The sequence below is a fragment of the Seriola lalandi genome, unplaced genomic scaffold, assembly GCF_002814215.2.
Source record: "Seriola lalandi dorsalis isolate HSWRI2012SDOR001 ecotype SW California unplaced genomic scaffold, Sedor1 jcf7180002054337, whole genome shotgun sequence".
Taxonomy (NCBI): domain Eukaryota; kingdom Metazoa; phylum Chordata; class Actinopteri; order Carangiformes; family Carangidae; genus Seriola; species Seriola lalandi.
In genome coordinates, this window is record NW_019524890.1 from 134,624 (window position 1) to 151,210 (window position 16,587).

The 16,587-nt window shown below is 41.9% G+C and overlaps 2 protein-coding genes across 3 annotated transcripts in view; both read right to left on the reverse strand.

Moving 5' to 3' along the window:
* Window positions 1–16,587, reverse strand: part of unc13bb (unc-13 homolog Bb (C. elegans)) — a 64,582-nt gene that overhangs the window by 27,080 nt on the left and 20,915 nt on the right. For both annotated transcript variants that reach the window (XM_087174310.1, XM_087174309.1), the window contains exons 7-10: window positions 16,294–16,351; window positions 14,456–14,669; window positions 1,277–1,570; window positions 1,068–1,158 (exon numbers count right to left, since the gene is read on the reverse strand). In XM_087174310.1, coding sequence (XP_087030436.1) covers window positions 1,068–1,158; window positions 1,277–1,570; window positions 14,456–14,669; window positions 16,294–16,351 — 657 coding nt within the window. The remainder of the gene's footprint in view (window positions 1–1,067; window positions 1,159–1,276; window positions 1,571–14,455; window positions 14,670–16,293; window positions 16,352–16,587) is intronic.
* On the reverse strand, window positions 2,499–12,872 carry LOC147819059 (uncharacterized). Its single transcript, XM_087174308.1, has one exon. It carries the CDS (start codon window positions 12,854–12,856, stop codon window positions 2,882–2,884), a length of 9,975 nt encoding a protein of 3,324 aa, XP_087030434.1. The 5' UTR covers window positions 12,857–12,872; the 3' UTR covers window positions 2,499–2,881.

Genomic DNA, 16,587 nt, shown 5'->3' on the forward strand with positions numbered 1-16,587 from the left:
TAATTGGTGTAAATTATCAACCATTACTCAGGGAGTAATACCTTTATATGAAAATTACACAGTGTACAGGAATGTGAAATGGACAAAGGATAAACAGCTCTAGCATATCCCCACCTTTTACATCCTTCCCTCTCACTAGATTGTTCAAATATTGGCACAAGTCACCTGCCAATTATTTTTGTCATGCCTAAGAGAAGAAGAAGGTTAGATCATGGCTTAATAAAAAATGCAGTTATGACCTTTAAGTATATATGACACACAGTGACAAATTAGTCAAACACTGTAGAATCATTGACAGTAGAACATGAGAGGGATTCCCAAGAGTGAAGTGTCCATTAATGTAAATTATAGGTCCCTGAAGCAAGAGTGATAGACCTAAGTCAACAGAGGGACAGTAGACTTTAGCCTCACAATTACAGTGCGGTGAGAAGAGATGAAATCAACCAATGACGACTGAGGCAGAGAGAGGGAGAGGACACAGAGGCTGAGAATTAAAAATTAAGTGCAAATGTGGCATTGCTTAAAAATTGGCCCGTATCATCTCACATCTCTATTTGAGCAGCATATGTTTGCTGGACAGTAGGAATAAGCAAGGTTATAACCAGTTCGCTGCAATTAAAATACCATGTTGGCAAGAAACATAGAAGTGGATGAAATTAAAACAAAGACCCTTAACTTGACAATGATTTATGGAGTGACTTGGATGAGGCACACCCTAGTAGCTCCACCGTTGCTGCTGAGAGGCTATCAGAAGTCTGTGTGCTTAATACTCAGTCCACAAGAATTTATGTGTGTAATCATGAGGGTACAGGGGACCATTGGTTTTGTTGCAAAATTCAAATGACAAAGAAATTGCAGTTATAATAACACTCAAACCCATTTTAGTGCATCTTCTTGAACAAACAGAGAGGTTCAACTCAACCACTTCCAGAGAATTGCAAGTATTTGTATATGTCTTTGTATGCATATGTGTGGTGGGGTAAGGAAAATGAGTGTAACAACGTCAGACTTACAAGGTTATGAGCGGTCAGATATTGTTGGAGGAAATGAGGTGAAACAGTGCCTACCTCCCGGAGCTGAACCCTGACTTTATTGATGGCCTTCAACCAACGAACTCTGGATGGGGTGAAGGGTAATGGCGGCCCATCATCATGGAACCTGGGTAACATGAATTTAAGAGTAGAGTGGTAGAAAGAGATGGAGAAAACCTTGCAGTTCTATGACACCGTCATTATAGCAAATACACCAGCTAGGTTAAATTATGAACACACAGTACCTTTGAAGTTTAGAGGACCCTCTCTCTGCTGGGGTGTCATTTTTCAGGCCCCGTCCTACTTCAGGGGACAGCCTATGTACTTCCTGCTCACCAACCATAGAGTGTCCATTGGCGGGAAGATGTCCATTTGTGCGTGGCTGCCCGTTGGTGGAGGGGTGAAAGCCAGTACTGTGATAGGAGTGGAATGACTCCTCCAGTTCTGACCCTGCAGTGCTCTCCTGGCCAGTCTCACTAAGCTGGGAGCTGGTCTGGCTCAGGTTTCCTGATGACCCAAAACGACTACTTTCCACTGGACTACAATGGTAAGAGAGGAGTGAGGAAAATATTCAGTATCAAGGTACTTTTTTCAGAACTGGTTGAAAAACTATCTTGAAATATTTTTGTGGTTTATATTTTTCCTCTATCCAGGGCTAGATAAGTGGGGATTGTTACATAAAACTAAATCTTTACTTTTAGAAGTTGGTTCAATGCTTTGTATACTGCTGAAAAGATTAATAAAATTAATAGTTTTTGGGATGTAATAAACCCCACTCATCTATTAAAAATTATTTACAAACACTGTTTAACTATATAAAAAGTCTACTTTTATCAATATCCTCTCTAGGATTGATTGGTATAGTAAACAAACACACACATCATTCCCTGAAAAGACAGCTAACCTTGCAGGGGAGCTGTTTGCGTGTTGGAAAATAATAAAAATATAAATGTAAAACATAAGAGTATGCTCGCTTGTGATGTGAAATATAACCTGCCCTGCAACTGCTAATCCTTACTAAAAAAGGGTGTGTTTCTGCACACAACTATATACCATATTATACCATATCATTTTCCTTTCATTTGTCCACAAGACATAACAGATATAGTGACCATCATATGCTGTATGATAGTAAGCTTATGAAAACAGGGTTCAAGTACAGATGGATGTGGACAATAAAATATGCAGTTGATCTCTGTGTTTAAAATTTTACCTTTTATAAAGTGGCATTTCATAACTGATTTCATTTTTAGGGGAAAAGTGCAGATATTTGGTTAAATGGTAAGGATTGTAAAATTTTATTTTACTTTAAACACAAAAAATAATTTTCACCATACAAAAAAATATACAACTCAAATCAGAATTCCATAATCAACCAAAACTTGCATTGTTTTTAATATTGCTGACAATCATGCTTACATTTGTTATATTAACATGTGTCTTCACAAGCTAAACAGGAGTTAGAGGAGTAGCACAGCAAATGATCTCTCTTAAATTAACTAATTGATGATTATGTTCTCTTATTTGTGAATTTCCCATCCATAGATATGTGCAATACATACGTCCATAAATGTGCAAATTTTGTTTTGGAATTCTGGTTTGAAAGGTCACATGGAATTATGGAGATGCTATACACAAAAATCACACATAAGACAATACAAACACACGCGCACACGCACACACACACACACACACACACACACACACACACACACACACACACACACACACACACACACACAAGCTAAAAATTCAACAAAACTGGTGAGGATGGACTGCAGAGCTGGACAGGGAATACATTTTGTCCAAAACGTCAATGCATCATAAATGGTGAGGAGTAATGCCATTTATTATGCTTTTACTAGCCTTTTTGCATTCAATAGATCCCTCTTTGACTGGTTGTCCAGCTGCACTCCAGAGGTAGGACCTGCAGAAGGGTTTGTTTCTACAAGCCTTTCCATTTCCTTTGGGATCAGGGATGCTGAAGGATCTACTTCAGGAGTGGAGATACAAATCTGGGGGTTTGCTATATCATCTGTGGAACCTACCAATTCAGATTTTTGGTCATCAGATGTTGCAACCTTTTGTACAGTATGTTTTTGATCACTTGTTATGTTGACAGTTTTGGGTTGAGATGTTATAACTGGGGTAGCTTGTGGCTTCGGTGGCTCTGCCTGCCAAGGAAAATTTATCTTTGTCCCAAATAATGAGGTGGTGGGTGGCTCTTGTTTTCCAGTAACAGGGTTTTCCTCTTGAAATAGGCCTCCAGAAAAGGTTTTTAATCCTGAAAATAGGCCACTGCCTGCTTCTGTTTGAGGCATTGATGGAGCACCTGATGGTATCGTTGGTGAAAACAGGGATCCAAGAGATTTTCCTGTATCACTTTGTGCTGATATAAACCCAAACAGAGACTTGGCCTGAGGTGGCTCTGCATTATTGGGCAAATGATTAGGTTGAGGCGCTGTATTGGTATCTGCTTGTTGGGTATCAGGTGGGGCTGATTTGTCACTATCTTTACCCTCAGGGTCTCCTTTTATGACCATAGGCTTCTCATGTATCACCTCTCCCTCAACAGGTGACATTTCTTGCCAAGTGTTATCTACCTGTTGGGTGATGTCAGACATAGTGCTTATTGAAGCACTTGTGACAGCAGAGGTTTCTGGACATGCTGCCTCAGATGGCCTGACACTACTTGTTAGACTGCCAGATTTTACTTTATCATTATCTGGTAATGTTGAGTGTGCCATTTCTTTTGTATTAGTGTCAGCGGCAGAAGGTGCTACTTTTGATGTCACACTTTCATTCTTAATCTGTGGCTGTGGAGTTGAGCCAGTTGTTGACTTGGGCTCAGCTGGCATTGGCTCAGATGACTTTGGTTGTTGTCCCATACCCCCAAATAAAGATCCGCCAATGCCCCCAAGAATTGATGCTCCACTCTGTGATCCTGCAGTCTGAGCAGTGACTCCTCCTCCAAACATTCCTCCAAGTAAAGAACCACCTTGCTGTGCTGTTGGTGCCGATCCTCCGAACATCCCACCCAGTAATGATCCACCTGTCTGGGGACCTACAGACTTGGCAGTGGATCCTCCTCCAAACATCCCGCCTAATATTGACCCTCCTGTGGTGGGGGCAGTGGTTTGAGGACCAGATTGAGGAGCAGACCCTTTGAATAAACCTCCTAGTAAGGATCCCCCTGTCTGGGGAGCTGCTGTCTGGGTGTTGGACCCTCCAAAAATACCCCCCAATAGCGATGCTCCGGTCTGACCAGTAGCAGCTTGAGGTGCTGTTCCTCCCAGTCCAAAAAGTGAGTTCTTCTGCTGTTGCTGAGGCCCTTCAGTGGAAGCAACTGCTGGTTTGAAAAGGGAGGACACAAAACCTGTGACTGTATCTGCTGATGAGTCACCAATGGATTTCTCTGGTTCTGGAGGCTTCTGTTGTCTCTGGGCCATAGGACTTGCTGACTGAGTGGCTGGTGTTTCCTCTTCTACTTTAGGTGGTGCTGTATCTTGACTTGACTGACCACTCACAAGCTCTGGTTTTGCAGGTTGTTGTGCCGGTGCACATACTTCAGAAACTTCAGATTGAATATCTATAGCTAAAGCAGTTGGCTTGTCAACATCTTGGCATTTAGCTTCTTCAGTAGCATTGCCATCAGTTTTGTTCAAGCTTACCTCAAGACTCTGGGTTGTGTCATTAGGTTGCTGTACTGTTTCTACCTGCTCTTTGCTTTTGGTAGCAGTATCAATTACAGAGATTTCAGGACCAGCTGGAGTTGTAGCAGTTTTACCGTCATCAGTGGGTTTTGGTAGAACAGTTACATCTGAGGTAGTGTTGGTAGGAGCTGTAGTTTCCTTATCATCATTAGATGTTGGTACAGCTGTTGCAGTGGGTGTTGCAGGTGGAGCAGATCCTCCAAACAATGAAAGCAAACTTTTACCAGGCATCTCATTAGGAACAGAAGCTGCAGAAGCTGAAGCTGTACCAGTCTGTACAGTTGCTGTTTGAGAAGATGAGCCCCCCAAAATGCTTCCCAATATAGAGCTACCACTTTGGGGTGTTGAAGTTTGGGTGGCAGCCCCACCAAACATTCCACTAAAGGCCCCAGTAGCTTGAGATGCTGTAGTTGAAGCTGCAGATCCTCCAAAAAACCCTCCCAAAATAGATCCCCCAGTCTGAGATCCAACAGTCTGTGGAGCAGTTCCACTAAATAAGCCTCCAAGTAAGGATGCCCCTGCCTGAGGTCCTCCTGTCTGAGGAGCAGAGCCTCCAGTCTTAGTGGGACCAACTTGAGGAGCAGCCTGATGTGCAGACCCTCCAAACAGACCACCTAGTATAGATCCTCCTGTTTGAGAAGCTGGTGTTTGAGGTGAAGAGCCTCCAAACATTGCCCCTAATAGAGAACTTCCAGGCTGCGCAGAGGGCTGGGGAGTAGAACCTCCAAACACAGAGAACAAACCTTTGGCTGGTGGGTCCTTGGGGCCTGATGATCCAGATGCAGACCCTGGTGCAGTAGGTGAAGGGCCTGTTTGTCTAGCACTTGGCTCAGTACTGGGCCCAGAAAATAATGAAAGTAAACCTTTTCCTGGACCATCTGACATGAATCCAGCTTGTAAGGAAGGAGTCTGTGGGCCAGATCCACTTATCATGGACAAGAGACCAGAGCCTACTGGTTCCTTAGGGGGAGCAGGATCCTGTGATGCACTTTCTGTGCTTGATTCCTTTTGCACAGTGATACATTCAGAATCTGGTTGCTCAGATGCAATACCAGTGTCTTTAATTGTGGTATCCACTTTAATAGAATTTGTGGTATCTACAGTAATATCTGTGGATAGGCTAGCATGCACTTCACTAGAGTTAGTACTAGCATTGCTCCTTGAGAGTTCACTTGATGTTTGACTGATAGTTGCTGACACTGGCACATGGCTACTGGAAACAGATGGCATTTGGGAAGAACCATGTTGTAAATGAATAGTTGATGGCTCTTTGGCAGTAGTATCAATAGTAGATGATGAATTAGGAGTTTGTTGTGGAGATGTCATAACATCATTAAAAACAGAGAGTATACTCTTTGCAGGTTCTTTGGGTGCTGCAGTCCCTGACGCTGAAGACATATTTGCACTTCCACCAGCTCCTGGTGTTTGAGGACTACTGGGGCTGCCAAACATGGACAACAAACCTTTTCTTGGACTTTCAGTAGAGGTAGACAAGCCGCCCAAAATTCCCCCAAGGACAGAGGTGGCTGGCTGCCCTTGTGTCTGAGGTTGTGCTTGTGGTTTAGATTGTGTCTGAGGTACACTTTGTTGAGTTTGTGATTGAGCTACTCGTTGTTGAGATGACTTTGTTGGTGGCTGGGGTTGTGGAGGACTGGGTTCACTAAACATTGAAAACAGTCCCTTCATTGGGCTATCGGTTGAACTTGATGACCCAGGCAGGATTCCCCCTAGAATAGATCCTGTTTGGGCTGGAGACTGTTGGGTGCTAGGACCACCAAACATCGAAAGAAATCCTGTAGATGGGGGGTCTTTTGGAGGAACAGTTCCCTGTTGAGGAGTCTCAGCAGTAGGCTTGGTTTGAGTAGGAGGCTGCGAAGGACTTGATCCTCCAAACATTGTTAATAAACTTTTACCAAGAGATTCCTGTTGGGGAGGTTGTGGAGTTGCACTTGGAGGATGTTGTTGAGGCCCTGTTTTAGGTGCAGCCTGTGGAGGATTTGGTCCACTAAATATTGATAATATACTTTTACCAAGAGATTCTTCTTGTGGAGCTGTAGCTGATGCAGGTCTTTCTGGTGTGAGCCCAGATTGAGCACCTGCTGTTGCTCCTGTCAGCATTTCCCCAATTGAAAATCCAAATAGTCCACCAGATGGTTTAGTTCCTGCTTCCTGTTTTGCTTCCCCTGTAGGTGGCATAGTTTCTGATCGACTTGTAGAAGGGCCTGTGGAAGAATTGGGAGGAAATACTTGGGATATACTTTTGTTTGGGGGTTGGGTCTGCGGCCGAGAGGTACCACTTCGGTCCATTGTTTGTTGTCTCTGTATACCCTTAGGTTTAGATGCTGATGTCAGTGAACCCTCTGTAACACTAGGTTTCATTTGCTGTTTTTGTGGTGGAGAAGACTCAGTACTAAACAGGCTGCCAATTGATCCAAATAGATTTGACACTCCTGTAGCCTCTTTATTTGTAGGAACACTGTCTGGTAAGGAAGCGGTGCTGCCAGTTTTGCTCTGCTGACTAGGAGATATGTGAGAAGATGTCTGAGAATCTGGCTTGCTTTCCTCTATACCTACTGTAGATTTTAGGAAGTTCATGAAGCCTGCCTGTGGTTGTTCAGATGGTTTCTCCAATGGTATGTCCACCGGTTTATCAGTTGCAAGCTCTTTAGGTAGTTCAGGTTTAATAAGAGATTCTTTTGATCCTGAAGGCACTGTGACATTGGGCTGTGTTGGTGGGGCTGCTTGTTGTACCATGGTGGTCTGACGTGAAAGTCTAGGTTTCTGTGAAGTTGTATTTGATTGTGTTGAGGGCGGAGTCACTTGAGCAGTTGTTGGTACTGTTGGCAAAATTCTTCCCCGTGTGGTAGTTGGCTTCTCCGTTTGTTGTTTAACAATTTCTGACTGAGTCACAACAGCAGTAGCTTCTTCTTTAATGATCTTCGACTTCAGACTTTGGAAACCTGATGAAAGAAGGTTCTTAGGATGTTTGTCAGGAGCTTGATCACTGGGGGATGTGCTAGTTTTGTCCAATTCCACTTGTGATGTTTTGCCAACAAAAGAGGATATAAGAGAAGAAATCTTTCTGACTTGACGATTAGGTTGTTGTTCTCCTGGGGCCACTCTCTTTCTCCATTCTTCCTCTGATACATCATCTGCATGCTTCACTGTAACCCCGGTGGATGAATGCCGGCGTTGGCTGGGTTGGTAACAGTTATGAAGTAGCTGCTGATTAGAATTTATGTTAGGAGTAGAGTTCAGGGAAACAGCAACTTTTTGAGCAAGAAATGTCTTCATTTCCTGGCTACTCCAGTAAGGGCCAATATGGTCTTTATTACGACAAGAAAGGTCAATAACATCTTGGCACTGGTCTTGATAGACATTACTGGTCTGTCTCGGATCCATCCTGACTTTGTTTAATCTGTAAGATGTGAAGTCTAGTCCCTGTTGCCCTTGTGAAAGAAATGAATTTTCAAACATCTGAGAGAATTGCTCAAGATTTAGATTCATTATCTGATTTCCTTTTCTGTAGGCAGCAGACAAATCTAGGGGGGCATTAAGAAGTTGAGAGTCACTGTGATCTTGACCAGGAAGCCAAAGAAGTTCATCTTCATTGTAAAGTGGAATTTTAAAGCCACAGACTAAAACCATTTCATTGTGCAGCCAACCACTGGGAAGACTATCTAGTTTCTGTGCATTTCCCCAAGACTCACCTTCTGGGGCACAAGCATACACATATTCACCCGCTGTATCTGTAAGCAAGGCATAAATGTACTCATGATCAGTGTAAACAAAGTAGCCACAGTCACCATCATCTGCTGGCCACCACATTCCTTGCTCTAAAAGTGCAAGCCATTGCTGATACCATTCAGTGTCTTCGAGGTAAAGGGAATCTTCTGTCTCAGTATTGGCATTTGGAGGACAGCCTGAATCTATTGGTCGGCTCAGATTAAACTGACTCTCATGGATCATGCCATCAGTATGATAGTTTTGTAGGACTTCAGTATCCATTCCATAATGCCAGTTAGCCGAATAAGACAAACTTGGTGCAGTCTCCTCATAATAGCCTTCATGATATGAAATCCCATTCAAGCTGTAAGTGCTACCATCATTAAATGAGTTGCATTTCCCAAACTTTGCAGCACTATGTTTAGTAGTTAAGTTCAATGCACCCTCCTGATTAGGTGAATACTCTAGATTTCCCAAGTCTTCATAACTGTTCCATAATTTCCTCTTGGGATATGGATCACCATTCCTGTGTCCATCAAACTCATATGGTCCAATTTGCCTTTCATTAGAAACAAAACCCTTCCATGTTGTAGGGGTATTAAATGGCTGATTGATATTTGAAAAGCTGCTGTGAAGAGCAGGTGCCTGTAATGATGCACCTTCACAGCTCTGGCTATAGCCTTGATCTTCTCCCTGAAACTGATAGTTCAGTGACTCATTCTGAAACTGTTGCCATAGAGCACTTTCACGGATCCACTGGTTTTCATCATAAGAAGGACTTATTCCATAAGGGGACAACTGACCTTGGTAAACACTTTGCCTTGAAGTTCCATACAATGAGGGAGTGCTTCCGCTAATATACTGCGGCATGTTCATGATTGAAGAACTTGTATGGCTTTGTAAAAGGGAATTAATATTTCCTGTACTATAAGCCATTGGCTGAACTAACTGATGTGTCCCAGAATAATATAACTGGGATAAATTACCTGTGCTAATTGAGGAGTATGTTGCCCGATTCTGAAGTGATCTTGCAAAAGTAGCCGATGTTCTTAGGTCTAAACTCTCTGTATCAATTGAGACAGGTGGACTAATGAAAGCATGTCTGCTCTGTCCTGGATTGAGAGAAGCATGAACAACTTTTTGACAATTGTCTCTTCCAAAGTCTGAGGTAGTACTTTTTAATGTGCCTGAATGTAACTCTGTGAACATAGCTGATGATGTCTGTTGTTCTGTAATCTGACCTGATGTTTCAACGTTTTGTTTTTGAGTACATGGTTCCTCAGTTACATTTTTGCTGAATAGTCCAGATAAAAACCCTTGTTGGGCAGTTTGTGGAATCCTCTTCTCTATCTCTGCATGTTCTTGTGAGGATTCTTGTGTTACATTAGTGCGTGACTGTGTTTGCAGTGGGGTCTTCACTGTGACTGTACAATTATTTGCGTTCTGATGCAGTAATTGTGCAGTTGATGTCGGGCAGGTTGTGTCAGTGTTTTCAGATGATTTTGTTAACTTGTTGAATAGCCCTGAGAGCACTCCAGATTGACTTGTTGTCTCCTGCTGAGTCTGAGCAGTTTGGCTGCGTGGCACTTTAATTTGTTGTTCTGACTCATGGATGATTTCAGGCTGAGGTTGTTGAGCCATATTTTCAGAGGATTTAAATAATCCAGAGAGTATACCACTTGTTTGAGTTGTTTTTTGTGTTGAACTATTTTGTGGTTGATTTTGGACAGTAATAGGAATACTTCTTGCCTTTGTTTGCTCATGACTTGATTTACTAGAGGTAATTCCATGTGGCTGAGCTGATGGGTGCTGTTGTGTGTTTATGTTGTCTGCTGAAGCAAATCTAAAAAGACCAGATAAAAGACCACCTTGTTGGGATTGTGGCTTCTGGAGTGGAACTGTTTGTTGACGAGTAAAGCCTGGTTTACTAGTGTCCCTTTGGACAACTTCCTGACTTGGTGTTCTATTCCTGAGATGAGGCCCTCGGTCTGGACCTTGAGTATTCTGAGGGTTGAAACCCAGTTGACTATGTTTAACACCGCTTTGTTGGTGCTGAACAGTTTGGCTGCTTGAAATATTCTCAGAGGATGTAAATTTAAGCAAGCCAGACAGCAGCCCCTGTTGTTGAGGTTGTGTTTGCTGAGTTGCATCTGAAGTCTGCTGCTTACCAGAGAAAATGCCATGCATATTCTTCTGTTTTTCAGCTTCAGATAGCTGAACGTTTTGTGGTATATTTTCTGTTGATGAAAACTTCAATAGCCCTGAGAGAAAGCCCCCCTTCGGGGGAGCTGAAGAAGTATGTGGTGGGGGAGGGTGATGAGGAATCTGTGGCGGATTACTGCTCCTGGGTGGTTGATTGTTATGGGCAGCCTGCTGAGGTGAACTGTCAGATAGGTCACTGGTAGAGCCAAATTTAAGAAGTCCAGATAGCAGTCCTCCTTGTTTTGGTTGATTAGAGCCCATATGAGAGATGTCCTCTGTCGAGCTCCCTTTAAGAAGACCTGTCAAAAAACTTTGTGATTGAGGCTGATTGGGAGCTTGATGCTGCATTCCATGATGAGCTGCTGTTGGGTTCTGATTTGATGTAGGTTGTGCATGTGAGACAGATGGCAATTTGCTGCTCTGAGATTGTGGATTACTGGTAATATTCTGGTTTGAACTGGGAGTAGAGGTAGGGTTAAAAATGCTGGAAAACCATCCTTTCTCAGTGCTTTCTGGTGGCACAGTGGAACTTTGTATAAAGGTGGAGGAGGTTGTTGAAGCTGAATCATGATATGATTGCACAGGATTCTGTGTGTTGGTGGAGGCACTTACATCCTCACTGGATGCAAACTTTAAAAAACCAGAGAAAATGCCTCCCTCTGCTTTTGGACGTTGCTGAGTGGAGACATTTTCAGAGGAGGGGAAAGGCTGTTTAGGGTTACTATTCAATGATGGGTCCTCCACTGGTTTCTCCAGTCGGGGATCCTCTGTGGTTCTAAACACTGGATAAACTGCCACAGGTGGAGGTCCCTGCGGTGGAACAGGGGCAGTAGATGTGATCAATGAACTTAATGACTTCTTCAAAGGGCTAAAGAATCCAGTGTTTGCTGATTGTGTTTGGCTGGTTGGCCTTGCTGCCCCCGAAACAGGCACATTTTCTTGTTTGTAAATCATTGGATTTTGTTTTCCATATGTATTTGCATCTTGATTTTGTCTCAAATGTTTCTCTTGTGATAAACTTAATTTTCCAAATTTCCCACCTCCTTCTGCTGTCATCGACTGTTTAGCTTGATGAACACATTTCTCATCCCATTGTGTATGGCCTTGAGAATACGTGGTTTCTGGTTCCTGTTCAGCTGAGTTCCCATTTACTCCTGCTGAAAAAAGCTTTAAAGGATTCAATTTCCCCAAGACGGAGTTTCCTGGAGCACTTTGAGGTTTGGTTTCAACCTCAAGTATATGTTCTTTCGTATTTGTTTGAGTTTGACTCCATGTGGGACCTTTTGCTTCTTGATTATGACCTTGTGTATTGGCATCACGTGGTGGCTGAGAAGACAAAGAACTGAAGGATTTTTCAGGATAAGTTTCTACTGGAGATACAACAGCTACAGGAGCTGAGCTATTTGATTTAGGAATAAAGGACAAGAGTTTTGTTAGCCCAGATTGTGACGATTGTGATGGTGCTTGTGGAGGTGGGACAGGCTGTTTAGGGCCTCCTCCCACTCTGTCAGTGAGAGAACTAAATAATGAGCTCATGGCATTTTTTACCCCTGAGACGCCTTGGTCAGAAGAAGTGTGCGATTGGGTTTCTACTCTTGGATCCTTTGATGAGCTATTTTGGTCATCTCCAAAAGAATCAGTTCTGTTGCTACCCAGAGACGATAGCCTAGATTTACTTGATTTAGGAAGGGAACCATACTTACTAATTTCCTCCTCTTTTTCAGCAAGGTATTCAGAAACTGTTTCAACAAGACACTGGAGCTCATCCATAGGGTCTACATATTCATCACTTGGTTCCTCTACAGGAGAGAGCATTGCCTCTGGAGTCCATCCTCCAATTTTAGCTTTTCCACACTTCTTCTCCCGGAGACCCTGAGAATTTTCGATGTGGCCCTCATATGAGAAAGAATACCTATCTTTGTGATGTCTTGCATTGCCTGGGTGAAAATTTTCTCCTACAAAGGCATCAATATCCTCTTCTGCTCCTATGGAGTAGTGCAGATCTTCAGAACTCTCTAAATCAAAATCAAAACGTGCCCCCATTCTTGCATCTTGTTCTTTTTTGTATGCCACATAATTCTCTAAAGTGTGGTCAAGCTCATTTTTAGCCCACATCCTCGTCTTGTAGAGAAGCCCATTCTTGTATGGCCTGAGGCATGATGTCAACTTCTCCTCTTCCTGCATCTCCACTACCTGCCGCATAAACAGCTCCCCCCTCTTCTCACGGAGCCTGTCTCTTATACACATCTGAGAGTCAAGGATATAATATATAGGTAATAAAACTCTATGTGTGTTCAAGTCTGAGAGTGCATGTGCCCCTATGTTTGCATGTGCCTCTGTGAATTTATATCTTTTTAAATTCCCACAGAATGGGATGGGTCATGCTTATCAGCACTTCAACACTCAGCCTGCAACAGCATTCAAGAAATGCATGCTAAATCACCACCATATGGCACACATTGAAAGTTTTTCATCACAAAAGAAATGCACGTGTATGTCACCGACCCGCTACCTCCATGTGTGACAGAGGGATTCCCTCTGTGATATGGTTAAACCAAGTTCAGAGCCTTTGAAACTATCAGGAACTTGAACCAACACAACAGACCCAGACTCAAGACAAAAAGAAAATTGAACAATGAGCTTTTTCCTGGCTATAATCCCATTTTTTTTCTGATCTAGAATTATCCGGATCAACTCCCTATCAGTCCACACAGGCAGATTTGCAGCAGTCTCACTGGTACACATGTATTCCATGGCAATCCACTCAAAAGACTCCATGCACCAAGACCATTTGCTTTATGGATGAAGCCCTCAAAACAGCTGTGTAGTGTTGATGATGATGATGATGATGATGATGATAATGATATTGATAATAATAATATAATAATAATCATAATAATAATAATAACAGTAATAAAAAAATAATAAAGATTTTTAATAGCAGTAGCTTAATGAATAATATTCTATTGAAAGTAAAATATTGTTGTTATTTTAATGTAAATATATAATTCTAGAAACAATCACCACACATACACACACACCTTTGGCCAGCTTAAACAAATAGTGTGTAGTGATGTGCAACTCAGTGGAGAACCACAATAATATGAATTAAAAAGCTAGAGAGTGGAATTAACTGCAGCACTAAGGCTGAGGATACAGGGTCTGATCCATTCTGCCTCTAGAGTACAGATCCCTCCTGGTCTACTGAAGCAGCTGAATGAACCACTAACTATGGCAAAAAAGGAAAGCTAGCCGACAGACAAAAAAAAGCACAAAGCTCCAACCATATTGGCTTCTGAGTCTGGCAAACTATCCAAAAGAAAAAAAAACTGAATAATTATAATAATTTAAAATGACTATTTCTGTCACTGCAAATCTGAAAGTAGATGTAAAACAGGAGGAAAATTTTAAGTCTGTATGAGTAAGGAAATATATGAGTGAGTTTGAGTAAGCAACATTTGCTCTGTTTTTAAATTGGAGAAATAATAAAATAACACATAACGAGTTACCATTGAGGGTACAGTTGTTTATTTCTAAAGCAATCAGAACTACACCCCTGAAATAGTTCTTTCGTTTGTTGAGTTGATTATGTTAAATTTTTGCTGGCACTCTCTTTTGTCACCTTCATGTTTATATATGGGGATGGGTTAAACACTGGACAAATAAGGCCACTGTGTCGCATTGCACTAGATACCACAACTGTACCAAAAAAAAGCATATTGGCTCTAAAGTGACCGAGTGAGTGAAGGTGTGTATGGGTAACTGTGTGTTTACTCTGTCTACCTGCTTCCTCTCTGGTCTCTGTAGTCCAGGTCAAAACTGTGGACAGAGTCCGTGCAGGAGTCTGGGTGTTGCTGCAGCCGAGGCCCCATGGGGTACTGGTGCATGGAGGAGTTGGGCTGAGCCGTTGTGTGGTAACGTGGAGGCAGACTGTTACTAGTCTCACTGCGGTAGTCACTGTCCCGGTCATCTACAGCACTGTCCTGGTCATCTAGAGCTGCAACAGGATGAACTGAGTAAATTAAACTTACCTGAAACATCACTAAGTATGTTTCATACAACCAGCAAGCATTTAAAAATCCTTGATTATTATCAAACCCATGTGAAAGTGCAGCCTAGTTTAAATTTTGCCTATCTGGAAAGAAAAATGTTAAGAGCTGAAGAAATAGAAATAAACAAACTAGGAGTGGATGCCAGGTTAATAGGGAGGTTGAGAGAGCAAATGTCATGCAGTTTTAAAAGACTGTAGCCTTTATACACGCAAAATACTAAATGGATGATACTGAGTTATGTGTTCATCTGTGTTATCCTTTAGATTGATCTGTTGCATGTAATTGGGAACTTTCATTTTTTTCTAAGAGGACAGTGACAAAAATTGTACAGAAAAATTAAAGACAGTTGTTTTTGTACATTTATGTGCTGTTACACAAACATTACAAAAACCTCTTACAAATCTGATCTGTTAGAAGAAGAAATGCACCCAAATAAACTACTTTTTGAAAGTGACCTTGCCAACCCCGAGAGTGACCGTAGAAAATTTCTTTGAAGAGGTTGGCATCTGCTGGAGGGAGCAGCTGAGCTAGGGTTTTATCTTTTCAGAGCGATAAAGTGAGAGGGGGACAGATAAACTGATTCTGTTGATATCTCTTAGAGCAGAGTGGGAGGACAGTGAAATGTCAAGGTGATATATAAATATAGCTGAGCGAAGGCTGCCACCTACCAGTTTAGTGATGCAACTGCAATTTAAACTCTCAGATTTGACAAGGGCTTTTCTATAGGTATTACTAAACATATTCAAATGTTATTATAATCCTAACAAACACATTCTTAAAAAAAAGGTGCATGGAGCACAACTTCAGAAAAACATATCAGTGTTTTTGATGAATTTTCCTGACTCTTTGTTAGCTACTCTGTGTGGTAAATCACTCACATATGGACTTAATATACATGGGTTATGAAAATCATATGACATCAGCACAGAGCATAGATAACAGGAAAACAGCAGGACAGAAGGAAATTAAGTTAAAAAAAAGGTAAAGGGGGGTCCAGGAAAATAGTGAGGAAAACCAATGAGTGAAATAATGAGAATAAAATGCACGGAAACTTTATGTTTTACATGTTATTGGGTGTGGGGCATTAGGACATGCAGAGGGCACTGAGGATTGTCCAGGGGGGAAAATTTCATCAAAGTGTGTTTTACATACTCAGTGGGTCAGCCCATCCGAAATAGTTGCCTGGTGAAAGTGCAGATGTTACAAGTGAGAGGTACAATCAGAGGAGGTAGAGGGTGTGAAAACAAAAAGAAAGTGTCCCTGTGTTGGAATAGTGGGAAGACAAGGGAACCCTTATCAGTGGTTCTCAGAGTGGAAAACAAACTGTCACAACAGTGAAAAAAGATTTGACATGCATAACACGGCCTCTTTGTTAAGTTTGTAAAAATATTTACAGACTTAATCTGAGGTATATAATCTTCGTTTTCAATTCTGACTCAACTGTTACTAGATCTGGCAGTGCAACAGGGTCAAGAGAGTGGAAGGAAATAATAGCAAAGCCTGAGCGCTAAAAGGACGGATAATTGGCCCCATCTAGTGGCTGAGAGCAATATAGGCAGGCACACTCACAGCACTGGGATGCTGCAAATGGCAGTGGGCGACTCTGAACGTCATCCTGAATAGGGTACTACAAAGGGGGAGAGAGAGAAAATAGCATGTATCAAGTCTTTTTTTTCATGTCCTCATATTATTATTACCACAGTAATTTAATAGTCCCACTCCATCAGCATTAACATCAACAAAAATAAATATAGCAGTACGTCATTAGCAGTACTGCTAAGGTGAAGTAAACAGGAACATCTGTTATATTTAGACATCAAAACACAGAAAAAAAACTTGATTTGATTAAAAGAAAATGCAAAC